This window comes from Anser brachyrhynchus (genome assembly GCF_964034855.1).
Source record: "Anser brachyrhynchus genome assembly, chromosome: 15".
NCBI classification, from domain to species: Eukaryota; Metazoa; Chordata; class Aves; order Anseriformes; family Anatidae; genus Anser; species Anser brachyrhynchus.
In genome coordinates, this window is record NC_137733.1 from 9,776,195 (window position 1) to 9,794,366 (window position 18,172).

Sequence of the window (18,172 nt, forward strand, 5' to 3'; positions counted from 1 at the left end):
GTAAGATTAACGGAAATGGAGGAGAAGAGAAAATTTCCATCATCCATACCAGCCATAGCAGTGTTTGGACTTGGCATGTTATCATGACCCAGAGCACTAAGAGAATGTATGGAAGAACAAGCTATGGGGGGAGAAAAAGGAGGTAACATTCACGTGACTTGAGGACATGTGATATTAGAACCACTTTTACCATTGACCTACAAATTTTCAGAAGGAAGAAGATGCAAGTAATTATGAATGAAGAATGAAAGAGAGAAGGCAGAGACTGAAGAGTGTACAAAAGTTTAATTTTTTACTGGAATTAATATAAACAGCAGCTTTATTAAAAAAAAAAGTCTACAACAATTTTTACTATTACAAATAAATGATAAGTTAATAAAAAAAATCTTTACCTGTAATGAGTATATGCAATGATGAAGTGATATTCCCTCTTTAAAAACTGTCACTATAATATTCCCAAATTCTTTCTGGATGGAAGGAGAAAGACAACTTCAACTACTTCTTGTCTTGATGAATTTGTGATCTACATAAATGGTTAAAAGAGGAGAAGAGAATATACAAAGTGCTTCAGGTTAAGGTGCAAATTATACACAATTTACAACAGTGTAAATGATTACAAGAAAAAGGTTACTCCATGGAAAAGAATTGTACTGCCTGGTCAGTTTTGTACTATGTTCTGTTCTCATTATTTCAAAAGAAGCAAATGATAAAGTAGAAAGGGCTTCACTCCAAGTACTTCTTGATTAGTGTGTCCAGGCTTCGCATCTCCAATCTTCCCAGTGCTTCTTTGGGAAACATGTCCTGAAAGCTGAATGAACCACTGAAGATTGAGCTGCCTGGAGTAGATCCTCAGTAGTGTCCACAGCAAACAGGTCAGTAAATCATGTTTGTCTGAATTTTCAGTGGTGCTAATCACTGAGAAGAAGCAGTTGGTACTAAATCAGGAAAAATAATTTCTGATTCTAGCAGCTATTCAGAGGACTTTGTCATTACTGGGCCCTTTTCTCAATTTTCTTGTTTCATTTTCATTTTTAATTTTGCAGGTAAAAGTGTTAAGAACTGTTGAAGGCTTTTTCTCAGTAAAACTTCACATAAATTTTGGCAGACCACTAGGGAACCCTGAATTTAAAATCTTTTTCATTTTGTTAGCTTTGAATACCCTTTCCTGTCTTGAACATTGTTCCTAAATGTCCTCAGTCTCCTCTTTACCAGTTGTGGTGTATATTTTGTCTTTACAATGCTCTTAGATCTATAGGCTTTAACTAAATCATAGAATTAAAGCAGAATGAGCAATGAAAAATGGCTTACTATGTTATTAAAAATAATAATCAAAATAATTAGGCCTTTCTGTTACAGGAATTAAAGTAGATCAGTTGTTTATCATTATTAACAGTAGCGGTCACAACCTCAAGGAAAGGTTATATTTAACAAAAAGCTTGGTAATTTTACTGAAGGATGTTTTCTTAAGAAAAATAATTAAAAATGTATTTTAAAAAATATATTATTCCAATATCCATTTTTGATATTTAAAAGTCCATATTTTACCAGTAAAACACTGGTAAAGTAAAGTAAAACCTTTTCTTACATGAAGTTTTCCCACCAGTTCTTTTTAATAGGGTTTTGATTTAAAATGTAGATATCACTTAAATTCTAAATTTCTGCTCAATAATCCTGATTCTGAAGTAGATGACATGGCTCTCCTGTTGCTTGTCACAATCCCTCTGGGGTACATACTGTAGTTATCTGAATGCATGTGCTGGATTTCAATCCGTTTTGCTTTCCATTCGGTATATTAAACACCCCCTTGGGAACCTGATTCTCACTGTCAAGGGAAAAATTCCCCTTACTGCTGTGAACCTAGTTCTTTTGATTTTAATGGATTTATTTGTTGAGTTGAGCACTGTTTTACCTACTGTTACTGAAAAAGATGCCACTTAAGGATGTAGAATCATGTGAGGTGAATATAAAATCAAGTGTTTTTTCCTCTGGAGCAAATGATACCTTACAGGATTATTTAAAACTGGTCAGGATTTCTCTACCACAGTCTCAGTGTAGCCTTGAGTACACCATGAATTACTGTTGGTTTTACCAAATTATCTGTTTGGGGTGGGGATGGGAGACCCAACGTTCCAGAAAAATTACATTTTTAAGCTACTACTATATATTCTCTTAAAACAGTCTTTCAAATGTATTCAAATTTTATTTGAGAGAGCTTTGTAAATCTAAGCAAAGCACTTTCTTTTTGGTCACCGAAATGTTTAGTGTGATTCAAGTTGTTCTGTTTTTATCCAGTCTGGTTCTCCACATTGTTGATGGTTCTGGAGGTGCAGGTAACTCTGTTCATACTGGAACCCTGCTGATAATCATGAACCGATATTACTGGAGCCGGGCAGACCTGCTGGGGGTAAGCAAACATAGACCTCCCAGGGGAATTCTTGCAACGCCATCTCAGCCCTTCCTGTCAGCCGCTGAGCCAAGAGCATGTTTCTCTTTGACTGTGCTGACTTCCAGGCACTGAGCTCCGCCTTGCCTCTTTGCTTATTCTACTGTGTTAAAGGCAATGAGTTAAATGTACTGGGTTAAATATTTTTGTGAAATTCGCCTTCGCTCAGCAAATTAGAAGTGAAGAATCAGTAACTGTTTTGAGGATCTCTGGTATTGCTATTTCCCAGCAGTGATTTTACCAGAATGATATTACCAGTCACTGAATGTTTTTTTTCATGGCAGAAATGATCATGCATTACACTCCAGCAGGTTTTGTGTAAGTACACGACAGTTCCTGTACGGCCTATATCCAGTAACTCATTTGTGCATATCTGGAAGGATTCTAATATCTTCATGAGATTTCTTTCTTCATCAAAGATCACAAAGTGTAACAAGATGATGAAACATTCTGCATCTGGTCCACACAATTTTTTATGCTGTCAAACATCATTGAAAAGATTAAGTTGTGAAAGTCACAGGTATCTCGGTTCATTCTCCTCATAGGAAGATTAACTATTATTGTAAGAGCTTCTGCGAAGAAAAATTGAAATAATTCCACTGTTAAATTAGTTGTTTTGTCATGGGGAATAAAGTTTTTTATAAAAACCATGATCAGTGCATCAGAGGTAAGTGGTTATGGTTGAGGATATGGGACGAGGTAACTAGAGTGCTGAATACAAAACTAACTTAAAAATGTGGGACAAAGGGCAAAGCTCACTGTCTTTGCAGCTTTGCTCAGGCCACAGACATTTAACATGTAAAAGAATTCAATCAAGAGCTTATTTATAATTTTTTCCTAGCTGATAGATGGGTTCATCCTTGTAAGAACAGGGAAGAAAATAACCTGTATATCAGCAGTCATTCACCGTAGCTTGTAATGAGCCTAGTAATTTGCATGTAGCAGTTGAAAATGGAAAATCGATAGATGGGCCCCAATTTTAGAATCATTGTAGCCTTCCAGGACCCCACTGTCTCCTGCTCTGACTGCAGGCTCTTCCAGACACAAACCAGGTTTTGCTCCATGCTTCAAAATGTTCGTGTATGTTTAACAGAAGCTTCTAAATAGCATTAAAATGACAGTTTGGCAAGGTTCTGAAGCAATCTTCTGGACTGCTGAAAATAACAATAAAGATGGGAAAAAAATAGAAAAAAAAAAGAAAAAATAGCAATGGAGAGGAAGAAAGTCAAGGAAAGGAAGAAAGTCACTGGACTTGAGAGCATTTAGGATTATTATGGTGAGTACAGGTGGAAAAGGGAGGGCATTTACAGTGAAGAAACAGAAACTGGAAATATCCTTTAGTTTCTTGTGAAGGAAAAGGAGTCTCAGAGAATCAGCTACTGAGTGCAGTGCTGTAAAAACAAATAACCTTCTTATAATGTAGACAATAACAAGCTGATGTTGTGTTTGACTAAAGAGAGTTGTGGGCCATTAGCAGCCCTAAAGAGCACATTGGGAATCTATAAGGTTCAGCCAAGCTACAGAAAAGATACCAGATGAGGACGGTATATTAAGTCCTTAAAAAGCTGTTCATACAAAATATAAGAAAGCAGGCTGGGGAACTTTGCATTTAATGAAATTATTAGAAGCATCAGTTTTGCTGCGAATCGCCTAAGTGACTTCCATTAATAATTAATCTGTTCATAACTGAATCATCTTTCTTTGGATAATTTCGAGGTGATACTTGTCTTTTTCATCATTTTTGTTGCAGGATTCATAGCAACAATTCCATTACCTTTCTTGTGTAGTCTACAGCATCTACATCCATCTTCTTCTGCCATGAAGATATTCAAATTACCAATTCTAAAATCCTTGTGGACTCAGAAACCTCTGTATAGGACTTTCCATGGACACCCCAAGCTGCTTGCCTCTGATGTGTATTCACAGTATCAGGCTGTCAGGCGGGGCGAACAAGAAATACCAAAGTACTTTAACTTTGCAAGTGATGTACTGGACAAATGGTCTGAAATTGAAAAGGTAGATGATCTTTTGTTGTGCAGATAGGATCCTTTAATTCATTTGAAATAAATATGTTTTGCTTTTATTTAAAAAAAAAAATAAGTTGCTAAAACTAATTTGCATTAGGTAATGATACAGAGTCTCACTGCTTGCTTTATTTTTTAAAAATGTCTCTGACCCTTGGTGCTCTCTGTGTAGGTAGAAGAAGCATTAGTAAGACCTTTATGACTTTGATTTAACCTTGGAATGGCTGCGCTTATTCTTTCCACATGCCATAATATTAGATGTTCGCATCATAAAAATAAGGGTAGCTTAACAATAATAGTGCATACCAGGGAAATTTCTCCCACAAATATGTAATTGCCTTGTTCCAAGGTAGATTCTGCCCTGTAGCTGGTTAACTCCTCTCTGAGTTTTCATGCTAGTCCTGTTATACTGCATTGTCCTGTTTTATTTTGTCCTCTGTTTGTGCAGTTTCTTTGTATTAGTATTCCACAACTCCATCCAGAATATCATGGATATGAGGTCAAGTGTTGCATGTTAAGTGTTACCTTCTTTGGAGCATTAATGCTCAGCATGAAGCTTAAACTGAAATAGGATTCAGACTAGGACTTGAGTCTGGAGACACTCAGGCTGGTAAACATTTCAGATTCAGAAAAGGGCAGTTTATTGGGAATATCTGAGCATGATCAATAACAAGTCTTGCACCCATTAAAAAAGGGAAAAGGGAAATAATAGCTCATGTGCAAGTTGTGAAACACTTGAATGCTCCATAATTTGCAGATATTTGTGCTTTAGAATTCCATGACCTTTTGGAAGAAACTGTTTTTGTTTTGAATCCCTATGTTTTGCAGGCTGGAAAAAGACCATCAAACTCTGCTTTTTGGTGGATAAGTGGAAAAGGAGAAGAAGTGAAGTGGAGCTTTGAGGAGCTGGGCTTCCTGTCACGGAAAGTGGCTAATGTGTTGACTAAAGTATGTGGACTGCAAAAGGGCGACAGGATTATTGTGGTCCTGCCACGAATCCCAGAATGGTGGCTGGTGAATGTGGCTTGTATGCGAGCAGGTCAGTGAGCATATCTGAGAGTGGTAAAACTGGTTAATAAACTAAATCATCTGAGAGGATCAAGAATTGTTTATAAAGGAGAAGTAATATAAATTAATAATCTAGCAAGTGTCCTAGCTACCAATTATGCAGGCAGTCCTGAAGGATTTGCACTAGGTGCCATAGGATGGGTGACCTGGAATCATGGAGGTGGCAGAAGATGGGGAGTTATGGAGGTCAGCAGACAGGTCCACAATTCATTTCTTACAGGAGAGAACAGCAGCTGCATTACTCCACTGTTAACTGACTTGGGAATGTCAGGGCAAATTCATCTTAGAGGTTGGTTTGGGAATAGTTAGTAGTTTAGATTCTTAGAAAAGGATCAGATGTAAAAAACGTTATCCCAAACTAACTTTATTGCTCTTCCAGGAATTGTCTTAATTCCAGGAACGTCCCAATTATCAGCCAAAGACATATTATATCGACTCCAGGCTTCAAAGGCCATGTGCATCATTACTGATGATACAGTGGCTCCCGCAGTAGACTCAGTGGCTTCTGAGTGCCAGTTTCTGAAAACCAAGCTGATCGTGTCCAAAGGCAGTAGGGAGGGATGGCTAAACTTCAGTGAACTGTACAAGTGAGTATGCATTAGTGACATTGCAGTCATGATGCAGAAAGTAGACATGTTCTCCATAAGTGCTCATTTAGAAGTATTCATCAACTGAAAATACTTATCCAATAACATTAAGCCTTAGTGGCTTAGTAGGCATGACTGCCTGATTGTTGTTTTCATATCAGAATTGTTTGCTAACAGCAGTTGTTTACTAACAGCAGTCTTATTCCAGGAAGTTTCTATCCTCTTCTTTCTAAGGGAAAGTCTATCACTGGGGAAAGCATAACTTGACATTATTTAATCTAGTTTGGTTAAAAGCTTCTGTGAAGATTATTTGAAATAGAAGTTGCAATGCGTAACCCATCATTAGATTCTGGAACCTGTGTAAAGTAACCATTGAAGTCACAATTGCATTCTGTGTTTTAAAGAAACCAATCTGCTGACCATTCCTGTGTCAAAACAAGGATTGAAGATTCAGTGAATATCTTCTTCACCAGTGGAACCACAGGTTCTCCAAAGATGACTGAACATTCCCATGGTAGTCTTGGTTTCAGACCCCTGTTAAGTGAAAGGTATGAAAGGTTTGAGCCTGGTTGAATGTGAGATAATTGGAGCTGCATGTAGTAGAACTGATGAGAAGTTACTGAGTAAGAAATACTCAATTGTATGGCCACAGTCCTTCTTCCTCTGCAATTGGGTTTGAAATGCTGACAGATTTCCAGGCGATAGGATCAGCCCCAGTGTTTCCATGTTCCAATGAATATCTCCTAGCCTTTCTTTAGAGTGGTTCAAAGGACAGCCATCAGCTGGGAATATTCTAGCGTGCAGTACCGAAAGATATCATGCTGTTTGGGCTATAAAAAGTTTCGTTATGTGTGTGGATGAAGAGAGTCAGAGTTTATGTTGGTTACACGGATCATCCTGGTCCCTCAGCAGACTTAGAACTGAAATATCTGGTGTGTAACACAGCGTCCATGCATGCTTCTGCTTCAGCTCTATCTTCCTCCCTAGTGTAAATTCACTTTATTGGAGTTCTTTCCCTTACTCTATCCTATGTTATGACTGACATCATATCTGTATGATACATTTATGTGTATATATTTCTTTGTACAAACATGTACTTAAACCTTAGGTGCCCTTTTATCCCAGAGCTAGCTCATAAGATGAACTTACTGAGAGTGGCCAGTGCCCATGTAGCTCATTAGAAGGTGGTTTTTTTTTGGAGGGTGTGTGTGTGTAAGGGGTGGGGAGGAGGGACATGGCTCTTTTTTTTAGTTTTCTTTCATTAAAAAAAAAAAGTTACCATTACCTTTTTATTCTTTTTTTTTCCCTCCTGTGTTAGGTACTGGTTGGATTTGACTCCATCAGATGTAATATGGAGCACAGCAGACACAGGCTGGATATTAACTTCACTGACATCTGTTTTTGATCCCTGGGTTTTTGGATCATGCATCTTTGTGCATCAGCTCCCACAGATTGAATCAGCAACCATCCTAAATGTAAGGAAGAAATTATGCATATGTGTTAATCTGCAGAAAGGGAGCAAAAAATAATTCTTAACTGCATACAAAGATTTATTGAGGGTTATGTCCACTGTTGCATTCAAGATGCTGTATCCTTTCCATAAAGCCCTATTCATGTTTTTAATATACACAGAAGGGGCCAATCCTGAGATTCCCTCATATGTTTTGCTCATAGCTGGTGAGCACATGAGTGAAAATCATCCCAAAAGCAGTACTAATTGCTTACATATATTTCCAGTCACTGTGGAGGTAATGTTGCCTGGCATTAATGCAAACTGAATCTGAAGTGATTCTCTGTACTGGCCAAGATGAAAGTGAAAACATCCCAGTAATGTAGACAGGCTTATTCTGCCCATGCTTCCAGCTGTGCAGTCTGGGTGCTATGTAGGGATGTGAGCATGGGATTTTGTCCAGTCAAACATACTGTGATTCTCAGCCTGTTATGCCAAGTGTAGGAGAGTTTCTTACCCAACAGAGAGTATCTGGTGCTCTTGCATGGAAGGGAGAGCTACGTTTGTCCCCTACTGTACATCACCTGTGTACTGTACTTACACAAAGCAGATTTTTTTTGGTCTGAGCTTCATATGTCATCTTGTTTAACTCACTAGACTCTCTGCAGATTCCCTATTGACACTCTGGTTGGTGTTCCAACATTGTATCGCATGCTGGTGCAAAATGATCTCTCCAGGTAGGTTAAGAGATTATCTACCCTAACTACCCTTTAGTGATCTCCCAGATCTGGCTTTTTAACTAGTAGTAATTCAGTTTAAAATATCCTTTATGAAAAGACAGTCATACAAGATTTGTGAGTTTTGCTGAGCTTTATGATCAAACATAGAGAAACTTGATGTTTTCCATGAGAAACTTGAGACTTTTCATTACTGAACTTGTAAGCAAATCCCAGAGGGTATGAAACTGAGCGCCTGTAAAATTCTGTCCTAGTTTTCATTACCACATTAATTGTCCGTGCTTTGGGAAGGGCTGTTATCCTAGAAAGTCAGCATTAACATAACTGCTGGGGACTGACTTGGTGCAGCAGTTGTACATCATCTTCTGTTCCAGTTTCACTGACAAATGAACTGGCACCATTTGTTTCTTCTCTCTTGCACTTTCTCACTTGGACTTTCGCTGAGGGTCAGCAATCAGGCCCCTGGCTCAGCAAATTGATCTGGGGTTAGTTACAGGCTTATGCTTAAATTCCAACTGACTTCAGAAAAAAAAAATTTCTTTGTTTTCCATGTGTGTCGACCTGTGCTACTACTTTTTTATAATGTTGAGTAAAGACTGATATCCTTGCTTTATTGGGAGCCAAAGGATCAGGAGTCCTTTGATTTCCCTATTTCATGGGAATAACTCTCCCAATAAGCAGCACTCCAGAGTTATTTGCTTACACTTGCATGCTATTTTTCTGCTCCTTCTTTGACCTGGTAGATGTAAGTGTTTCTCTTTGTTCTTTTAACTCCATGTGAAGTTACAAATTCATGAACCTGAAGCACTGCATGAGTGGAGGAGAGCCACTAAACCCAGAAGTTATGGAAAAATGGAAAAGCCAGACAGGGCTGGACATCCATGAAGTGTATGGCCAGACTGAAACGGTACATCTATAGTGTCAATATTCTGCTAAATATTTGTAATTCCTTTTTGCTTTATGATGCTTTTGGTTTCAAGAACACTGTTGATTCTTTCATGTTTCTGTGATTGTTTCAGTAACCACCTCTACTGATAATCTCTGACAGAACGCATTTTCACGGTTGTCCTCACAGAATCACCCAGAAACATGGATAGTTGGGAGGGGATGAGCTCTAATATTTCCTTAAATGTCATTAAGCAAATTCTAATTGACAGTGACAGCAAAAAGGGCAGAGTTTGAAGGTAAGGAAGAAGATTGGCTAGTAGAGGCACTGATTTGCAATTAGTGGAACAGGATTCTTTGTTTCTTGATCTTACTTGTTTCTACCATACAGCACTAATATACAGGATCCTATGAATCTTAATTCCTTAATTTGAGATTATTCTGGAAAATACACTTAATGAATTGAATGTGAATGTAGCAGTTTTCTGTGACAAATCTTTATTTTGCTTTTTATTTTTCAGGGAATAATCTGCTCTGTTTTTAAGGGGATGAAGATTAAACCTGGATCAATGGGAAAGGCGGCTCCCCTTTTTGATGTTCAGGTTTGTTGGGTACTCTTTAGATTTTTTTCATCAGTTTGGGGGGTTGTTTATTTTTTTGGCTCAAGTACATGTTGTTTTTCATTCTAGGTTGTAGACAAAAATGCTAATATTCTGCCTCCAGGACAACAGGGGGAAATTGCTGTCAGAAGCAAACCTATAAGGCCACTTGGTTTGTTCTCTGAATATATAGTAAGTATTTTCCAAAACAGCAGTCTCCCCAAAATATCTCCAGTTCCTTAGGGATTATAAAGGCCCGATATTTTTCACCAGTTTTCAGGTTTGCTGACCCATCTTTCAGTCCTGACCTGTAGAAGCAATCTGGTTTAGTAGAGAGAATCTGAGAAGATGCCGTTGAGAACAGAGGGGAAAAAATGTGATCCAGACTTCATTTCATCCTATTCTTTGATTCAGATTTTGGGTCCAGAACTTTAAAACCCAGATTTGAAAACCCAGCCTAAAACATTTCCCTAACATCCTCCCCACTTACCATGATCTCACTGAGGAGTACCATATGTTCACTGTACACTATCTGAAAAGCTAGATAAATATTTATGGTAAGGATTGACCAAAAGATCAAGAAATCTAGAGCAAAACCGAGTAATTCACTTATTTGGATTGGTGGATGTTAGAAAAGCAAAGAGAATAATTTATTTGAGATTGAGTTAATTTTTTTTCAAGAGTCAGTTTGGTTTTTTTTAAACCTGTTTTATTGTATTTTGTAGCAATGTCAGTAAAATTCTTCAAGAGCCTTGACTGAAAAAATTATGTTCCAATTAATTTAGCATTTTATGTGTTATAGCATAATGCATAGCTGATACATGCTAAAAATTTAAATGACTTTGTAAACCAATTCAAGGATAATCCTAAGAAAACTGCTGAAAGCGAGCGTGGGGATTTTTACGTCACAGGGGACAGAGGGACTATGGATGAAGATGGATATTTTTGGTTTATTGGAAGAGATGACGACATCATCATTTCTTCAGGGTTGGTTTGCATGCTTCCTTTCTAAATCTGCTATTGTATAGTCTTACGTGTTACACTTCTGGTGAGCTTCTGACACAGTGATTTTGTGAAATGCATTGTCCACTTGCCTTATGAATGCTCACATCTATTATTAGTTTTCCATAGACCAGCAGTGTCATCTTGGTCATGTATCTGTAACAATTTCCCCTGCAACATCTCATCTGTTTCAACACAGTGAAAAATTCCAATGGCAGTGGAGGGATTTTAATCTAGTTTGTTTTTTAGCTGAAATTGAAGGACACCTCTATCAAAGAGCATTGAAACATTTTCTTGCAAACATGTTGAAATGAAACAATTTGGTATTGTATGATGTGATACCGTAATGTGACATCAGCAGGTACTGCAGACCCCAGCTATCGGGGTTGGTGTAGCCACAGCTCAGGAGCCACCAGGAGAGTTGGGGAGAGATGGAGAGGTAGCCACTGCTTGTCTGCCAGCAGTCCTCTACCACATGATCACCATGAAATGCTCCTACCTTGTAATACAGCTAGCCTTCCCATTCTGCCTGAATTAGCTGTAGTTGTTTTTTTTTCCACTATGCAAATTTTAAAAAGCCAAAACATTTAGTACTGTTTTTCCAGCTCATCAAATCAAATCCTTCATTGTTCTTTCCTTACCTAGGTATCGCATTGGGCCATTCGAGGTAGAGAGTGCGCTGATGGAACACCCAGCAGTAGCAGAAGCAGCTGTTGTCAGCAGTCCAGATCCCCTCAGAGGAGAGGTAGTGATGCTGAACAGCAATGGGGGAAGCAATATGTTTGTTTAAATATATAGCTATATAAAGCAAAGTTCCTTTGCTGTAATGTACAGCTGTAAGGCAGTCATGCCATCATGGATAATCCTACTTGGGATGACAGGCAAACCTCTTCCTGTTTACATGCCTTTGCTCTTCTTAATTTTTGTTCATCTCAAAGAGGGTCTTCTCTGTAGAGAGCATTACAGTGACATTTGCTTTCCCCTCATCAGACCTGCTTGTTATCAAGCACTTTCTACACACTGAAATTTTTGTTTCTGGCTGTCTTGGTATATTCAAAGTTATACTCTAACTGCCCTAACATTTGACTTGGGTTGCCTGTGTGGGAAAAGCACAGTCCTGCACTGGGATGATACAGTCCTACTGTCCTCAGTGTGAACTTCAGAGAAATAGAATGTCCCTCAGCTTCTGGGCAGCCTCTGCTGAGACACTTCTTGTTACCCCTGTCTTCTTTACATCCCCCTGAGACCATGGAGCAAATCCTCCTTCTCTGTAATGGGGACAGGAAAGGGTTTTTTTAAAACTTTTCCTTTTTCATGTACATGTTCAGAAGCTGGGCACAACCATTTCATACACTGTGCTGGTTTTTCTCTTTCTACCTCTTGCATGTTATGACTACTTACTGGTAATCAATGTATCAGCTCTTAAAAACTGACAGTGCCAGATCACTCTTGCTGACCTTGTCTTACAGGTTGTGAAAGCATTTGTGGTCCTGTCTGCCACCTTTTCATCCAGCGACCGGGAGCACTTAGCTTGTGAATTGCAGGAGCATGTCAAGAAAACTACTGCTCCATATAAATATCCCAGAAAGGTAAATGTTTCTGTGGAGAAACTAAATTAGGGCACCCTTCCATAAGTCATGGGAGAATTATAATGTGGATTTTCATTGTTCACCTGAAAAAGACAGTGGTAGGGGATCAGCTAGAGCACAGGCTCCAGAAAAATCTTCCTAAATAACAATAGTTTGTGTAAAGTATTTGTTTAAACCTCACAAATATTTCTAGGCTTTGTATGATATCCTAGTTAGATCTGCATGTTCTAAGTCAGGGTCACAATTGCAGTTCTCCATTTTTGCATTTTGCCTTTAACCATGCACTCTCCAGTGACTTCAGGGGTAGCACTTGACCAAGTCTGAGTAAATATTTATCCAATGGTCCTCACAGTTTACATATAAGAGGAAAGTCCAGGAGGATGCACTTCATGTTTCTCAGAAAACCCAACACTACAAGAAAATTACTGTTAACAGTGCTTTAGTTCACACGTGTAGAATGCGTAGGAACTAAGGACGGTTAAAGACTTTGTGCCAATAGCATCCCTCTTCTCTTCATTTTGTCACTCATTTCTGTCCTCTGATATTGTTTAGGTCTTCATCCTTCTGTTAGAGTATCCAGTTTGGTTAGCTGGGAGGCAGCTACACAGATGTTTGGCCATCTAGGCAGCCAAAGAAATTTACAGAAGATTTGCATTGTGCTGCCTTGATTTGGCATGGACTTGATCCTTTAAGCAAGACATTCTTAGTGATGGGAAGCCTCCATGTTTTCCACATATCCTGAATGCCTTTCTTGGAAAACCAACTCTACAGAGAACATAATACATTGTCTTCTGTCTTTTTTATTTAGGTGGAATTTGTCCAACAGATGCCAAAGACAATCACTGGGAAGATTAAGAGGCATGAATTAAGGAATAAAGAGTGGGGACGGATGTAACATTGTTTGGAACTTAACAGAACTTCTTTCATTCCACTGTTGCTATATTTCTCTGTTACAACTGGCCTAGTTGGTTTTTGTCAAATGCCTGAGCATCAAAACCTGTAGATAATACCGAAATATGGTATTTGCACATGCTTGCAAAACTTCTGTCAGTGCCACAGGTTCAGTTCCTGAAGCACTGCTGGGAGGACGAACAAAGCATACAATTCCATTCTAGTTCTTAATATCCAAAAGCTCAAAAGAGCTTAGCTGGTGATCCTTCTCTTTTAGGGAGCATCCAAAATCAGTGAAGAGATATCGCTGATACAGATCGTATAGTTCCAAGTCGCAGAAAAAGACAGACATGACTTTGAGGTGTTCAAATGTGTCCTTAAATGCCACATGCTCTAAAGTGAATGCAGTCCTCCTAACGTTTACTGATGGAAAGACTCCTCTATTGATACTCAGTGTCTCATATGCTTCTTCCGCAAATATTGTCTAATATGGACAGTAGCTTCATTGCTCACCCTCTATTCTGATCTTCACATGCAATAGACAAAAACTCCCGTACCACTTGTGGTGGTCTTTAAAATAAAGTTTGCTGTTAGACAAGTGACGCACTTTGTAGAACAAACCATGGCTCTTGGCCATACTAGCCACTTGCTGCAGGACCAGGCTCTCTCTGCAACGTAGGTAGAGGTGAATCCAGTGAACAAACTCCTGTGATCTGGTTTGGATGATCACGTGTCAGTTTAATGTTTAGCTCTTAGCTTTATGAAGAAACATGTACGGTAGTGTACATACTGTTCCTTCAGTTGCACATGCAATAGTGGGCCAAGCTTTAAGGCTGTATTAGTTCTTAGCTGTTCATCTTCAGGCTTTTTGATTTTATATACTCAAAGACTTTATTTTCTGGCATGAATTTTCATTAAATCATGAAAATGTCTTCAGTGGGCCTCTTGTGTTCATTAAATAAGAGGAAATTGCCAGAACACAGCAGCATCTCAGGGCAGGAAAGAAGGTCTTCTACAGCTGTCTCACTGCCTGGAGTTCTGTGTCTACTGCGCTGTTTTAAAGTGAGATTTGGAGAATGCTAATTTTGAGAAAATAAAGCATTTTGTTTCTTGAGCTTAAACACTTTGGTTATGTCAATGAAACAATAAACAGTTTATGTAGCAGCAACGGCTGAAATGAAAGGAATCGTCAATAAATACAATGTTTACTTAGTTCTTTTCTGATAATCACTTCATTTTTTTAATGCTACTTAGTCTTTCACAGAGATTTCATAACACTTTTCACTATTTTACTCCCAAGATTTATAGAAGTATAGATTACATAATTGTAAAACTAGTCATGAGTTACTTAAATGCAGTTGTTTTGGCACGTCACTCATCGCTGCCTCAAGCTCTTATTTATACCCAGTTCAGTTTCCCTTAAAAGTCACATACTGCTGGACCTTCCAGGGACCCTGCCTCTTCTAGATCTTTCTGCTTGGTTTCAGACATTGTTTTACTATTGCATGCTCAGCCAGATGCAAAAAGTATAATCATAAGCAGGTGTATGCGTTGGAACTCAGAGACCCTAGAAACTATCCCTGGCACTGCAATTAGCTGTTTGGGCCGTTAAACTCCAGGAATGTTTGAGGGTTGGTGGGATTGCTTTTTTTTTTCTTTTTTTCCTTCCATCACTAAATTGTAAGGGCCCAAAAATCGAGCAGCTAAATTGAGAGTTGGGAAAGTTAAAAGCCTAGAAAAGGTCTAAATGAAACTGTACCACACCCACCATAACAGTTCTACCACTGATTTCAGTGGGGTCAGGAGTCTTTTGACTCAAAATTCAAGTTTGTCTTGCTAGAATAGTTTTTGCCAGGCTTCAGTGCTCGAACTATGACCTACTGCAATCCCTTATTTAGCTGACTCTAGAAGATGGGTCTTTCTTGTTCTCTAGTACCCATTTTTTTGCATGAATGGGCTAGGATCAAAGTCAAACATATTTTCAGGTTATTCATTCTGCTGTAGTCTGCGAGGTACCCTGCTCCATGCTGCAGCAACCTCTTAATTATTGATGTTCATTATACTCTTCTGTCTCGTATTCAGGGTAGATGGTTTGTTTAACTGTCCTCTTCCCAAGATCCAGAGAATCACCAATAAATTTCCTCTAATCTGTGCAGAATGATTTTGGAGACGTGGATTTACAGATGCAAGCAGTTGAAAGCAAAATCTCTCTCCAGCACATGGCTGTCTTTTGGAACCATGAAGTTTGAAATCTGACTGGGTTGTATCATTCTAGCTGAAAAATACTGTTTTCAGTAGACCAGCCTTTGTCTTTCAGGCCTCTTTTCCAGTCCTGTGATAGCCCAGCTTCAATTTAATGTTATTTTTAGAGACAATAAAATAATGTAATAGCTGCATCTGAAAAGGTGTTCTGTATTGAATATATTTTTCCTGTTAGCTTTCTGATAGCTTATTTCCTGAGGTTTTAGCTTCTCATCCAAAGCCTATGGAAGCAACATGATGACTTTATTACAGAAGTACATTGCTATGGTAAGGTTGCAAATCAAGCTCCCCCAGGCGTTAATGCTGCCAGTGCCTCCGCATATTTTGCTGAACTTCTGCAAAGTCAATACTGTTATATTAGGATTTCAAAGAAACAGAACTGGATCATAAGGAAGAAGCTGTTGTGTTCTTGGGACTCCGTGGTCTTCTCCCCCTGCTTCAGAAGATAAGTAGCCCTGTACTCTTTCTGTGGTGTTTTAAGTGTGTTTAGAATGGGCAACACAGCTGTTCTAAGGATAGGAGACAAGTAAAACAACTGATTCCAGTTGTTTTAAATGACTTCTTTCCTTTGAAGTTTTATAAAGAGACAAAACTTCAGTTTCAGCTGGGAAGAGGTTCTTCTTTATTTTTTTCCCCTTAGTGGTTATATCAATTTTTGTCTGCTTGTTCGTTTTTTGTTTGGGACCATGGCAGCACAAGTCCTGAAAATGCATTGCTACAGATAAAGGTCTAGAAGTTTTATTTCAGCAAGATTCAAAATCCACATTTATGTTGGTAGGATGAGAACCATGTGTAGGTTTTCCCTTCTTTTGATGGAGTATCTCTTGTACTCCAAGCACAAACCAGGAGTGGAATTCTCAATGCAAAGTTCAAGTGTGATTTTTTGGGGAGTTTTTAAACTGTAAGGAATATTCTTACACATAGTATAAGAATACTAAATAGCACAAGCAATATGTATACTAAATATTATTTTGAAATAGTAGACTTTTGAGAGAGGTACGAGCATGAGACCCCATCTTTTGTTCTAACAGTCTCTCTGAGGTAAATGCAGTGAGAATTTGAGATTATCTGCAGTATTGAGGAATGATCCTTTCATGTATGATGCTGTCATAGACAATGAGAACTAACAGTTGTAGAAAGTTACAGTGTGTACTCAATATTACAGGTATACAGTCATACTGTGTGTCTGTGTATATATAGACATATATATAGTGTTGTGTGTATTTTAGCCCATAAAATTGCTTTGCTTGCATTAGTAAGAAAGTTAATATTTAGCTTTATGTCTGGAAGTCCTTAACACATTTCCAGAATGTGTTTGGAACATGGTCTCACAGATTTGCTGGATGGCAATTTTTGTGACTTTTCGTGTGTTATTTTAGCCAGTCCATTGAGCAGGAACATTTTATAAGTGATCTATGACTTCATCTCTTTTTCCACAATACAAAAAATTGGAGTAAAGCTGTAATGAAAAATAGAGCAGCAATTAGGTGAGTTTGTTTTCAGTTATTCATAAGGCTTTTTAGATTGTTGATGTTGTTGATGTAAAACCAATTATTATGCTAATGCTTTGTATGAGTCTTAATAGTCCCCCTGTACAAATAAAAATGAGCACAATTTATAAATGAAATGACTGTAAGTAAATCTGTGTAAGAAGGATTCATTACTGAAAAGATCAGTTACAGAAGGGGTAATTTGCCAAGTTCAACCTTCACATTCAAATATTAGATTTAAGATGCAGATCAAAAGCTCATCATTAGTGTCTGAGCTTTTGTTGGCCGTCTCAGAGCAACAGTGTCCAGCAGCTGCTTGTTTCCTAGTGGATTCCTACCATACAGTCTTAAAATCCAAAGGAAAATTATCTTCCAGCACAATCCCGTGGGCTTTGAGGGGAACATAGAAACCTTTGTAAGCACAGGAAATCAAATCCCCCATAAAAGCAAGAAGTTTGCTTATTATGATTTCTACCAGAAGAAGAAAGAACAAAATGCTGTTGTCAAATTTGGTTTCACCAAGGTCTCAGTCTGCTGAGAAGTCCACACTTCACATGGCTACATGCTCTTAAGTCAGGTCCCCACTGAGGGAGTGAGGCTGTGGGCATGAAGGTCCTCAGCTTTTTAAGGCCTCTGTGAACTTTGCCAGGCTGCTCAGGACCACCCTGGCATGACAGCAGAATGAAAAAATAAGGTTAGATGTCTACAAATGTAACAGCCAGACCAAAGCAGTATGTTTGCAGTCACTCGCATACAATGGAAGTGTCCTTACAGATGTCTAGAGTAGAAGTTCCTTGGAGAAAATTTTGAACTCAAACTAGACTATGCCATGGTGCCACTTCAGTGGTTCAGATGAGGAGAAACTCCAAGCCCCACAGATACAAGTTTCTGGATTTGCTAATCCCCCTACAAGAAACACCAGTATCGAAAAAAATCACTCCAAATGATTGCAGCTTTGCATTTACAGCATTCTTTTAATAAAATATTACATTCTGATGTTGTCAAAATCAAAAGATTTTACTTTTTCATTTTGAAACAAAATAATTTTTGAGTATTGATTTAAATTTAAGAAAAGAATCATATTAACTCCAAATATTTTATTTGACCAAAAGAATTCTGCTGTTTTCTGTTTTGAGGTGAATGAA

The 18,172-nt window shown here is 38.3% G+C and overlaps 2 protein-coding genes across 9 annotated transcripts in view; both read left to right on the plus strand.

The window, feature by feature from the left end:
* Positions 1-18,172, plus strand: part of LOC308178141 (uncharacterized protein) — a 70,977-nt gene that overhangs the window by 16,672 nt on the left and 36,133 nt on the right. The window lies entirely within an intron of this gene.
* LOC308178214 (acyl-coenzyme A synthetase ACSM4, mitochondrial-like) lies at positions 3-14,487 on the plus strand. 8 transcript variants are annotated; one of them, XR_013939640.1, is made up of 16 exons: positions 3-872; positions 2,293-2,404; positions 2,752-2,902; positions 4,194-4,459; positions 5,296-5,506; positions 5,915-6,122; positions 6,527-6,670; positions 7,441-7,597; positions 8,230-8,309; positions 9,093-9,216; positions 9,716-9,796; positions 9,884-9,985; positions 10,705-10,780; positions 11,441-11,540; positions 12,265-12,384; positions 13,193-14,487. XR_013939640.1 is itself a non-coding variant. In XM_080556461.1 (16 exons), the coding sequence occupies exons 2-16, from the start codon at positions 2,366-2,368 to the stop codon at positions 13,277-13,279; spliced, it is 1,998 nt and encodes a 665-aa protein (XP_080412587.1). In that variant the 5' UTR covers positions 3-872; positions 2,293-2,365; the 3' UTR covers positions 13,280-14,487. The 8 variants fall into 8 exon arrangements, 7 of the variants coding, with proteins under 7 accessions (XP_080412587.1, XP_080412588.1, XP_080412590.1 ...); XM_080556461.1 differs by having other exon boundaries at positions 10,653-10,780; XM_080556462.1 differs by lacking the exon at positions 9,884-9,985 and having other exon boundaries at positions 10,653-10,780.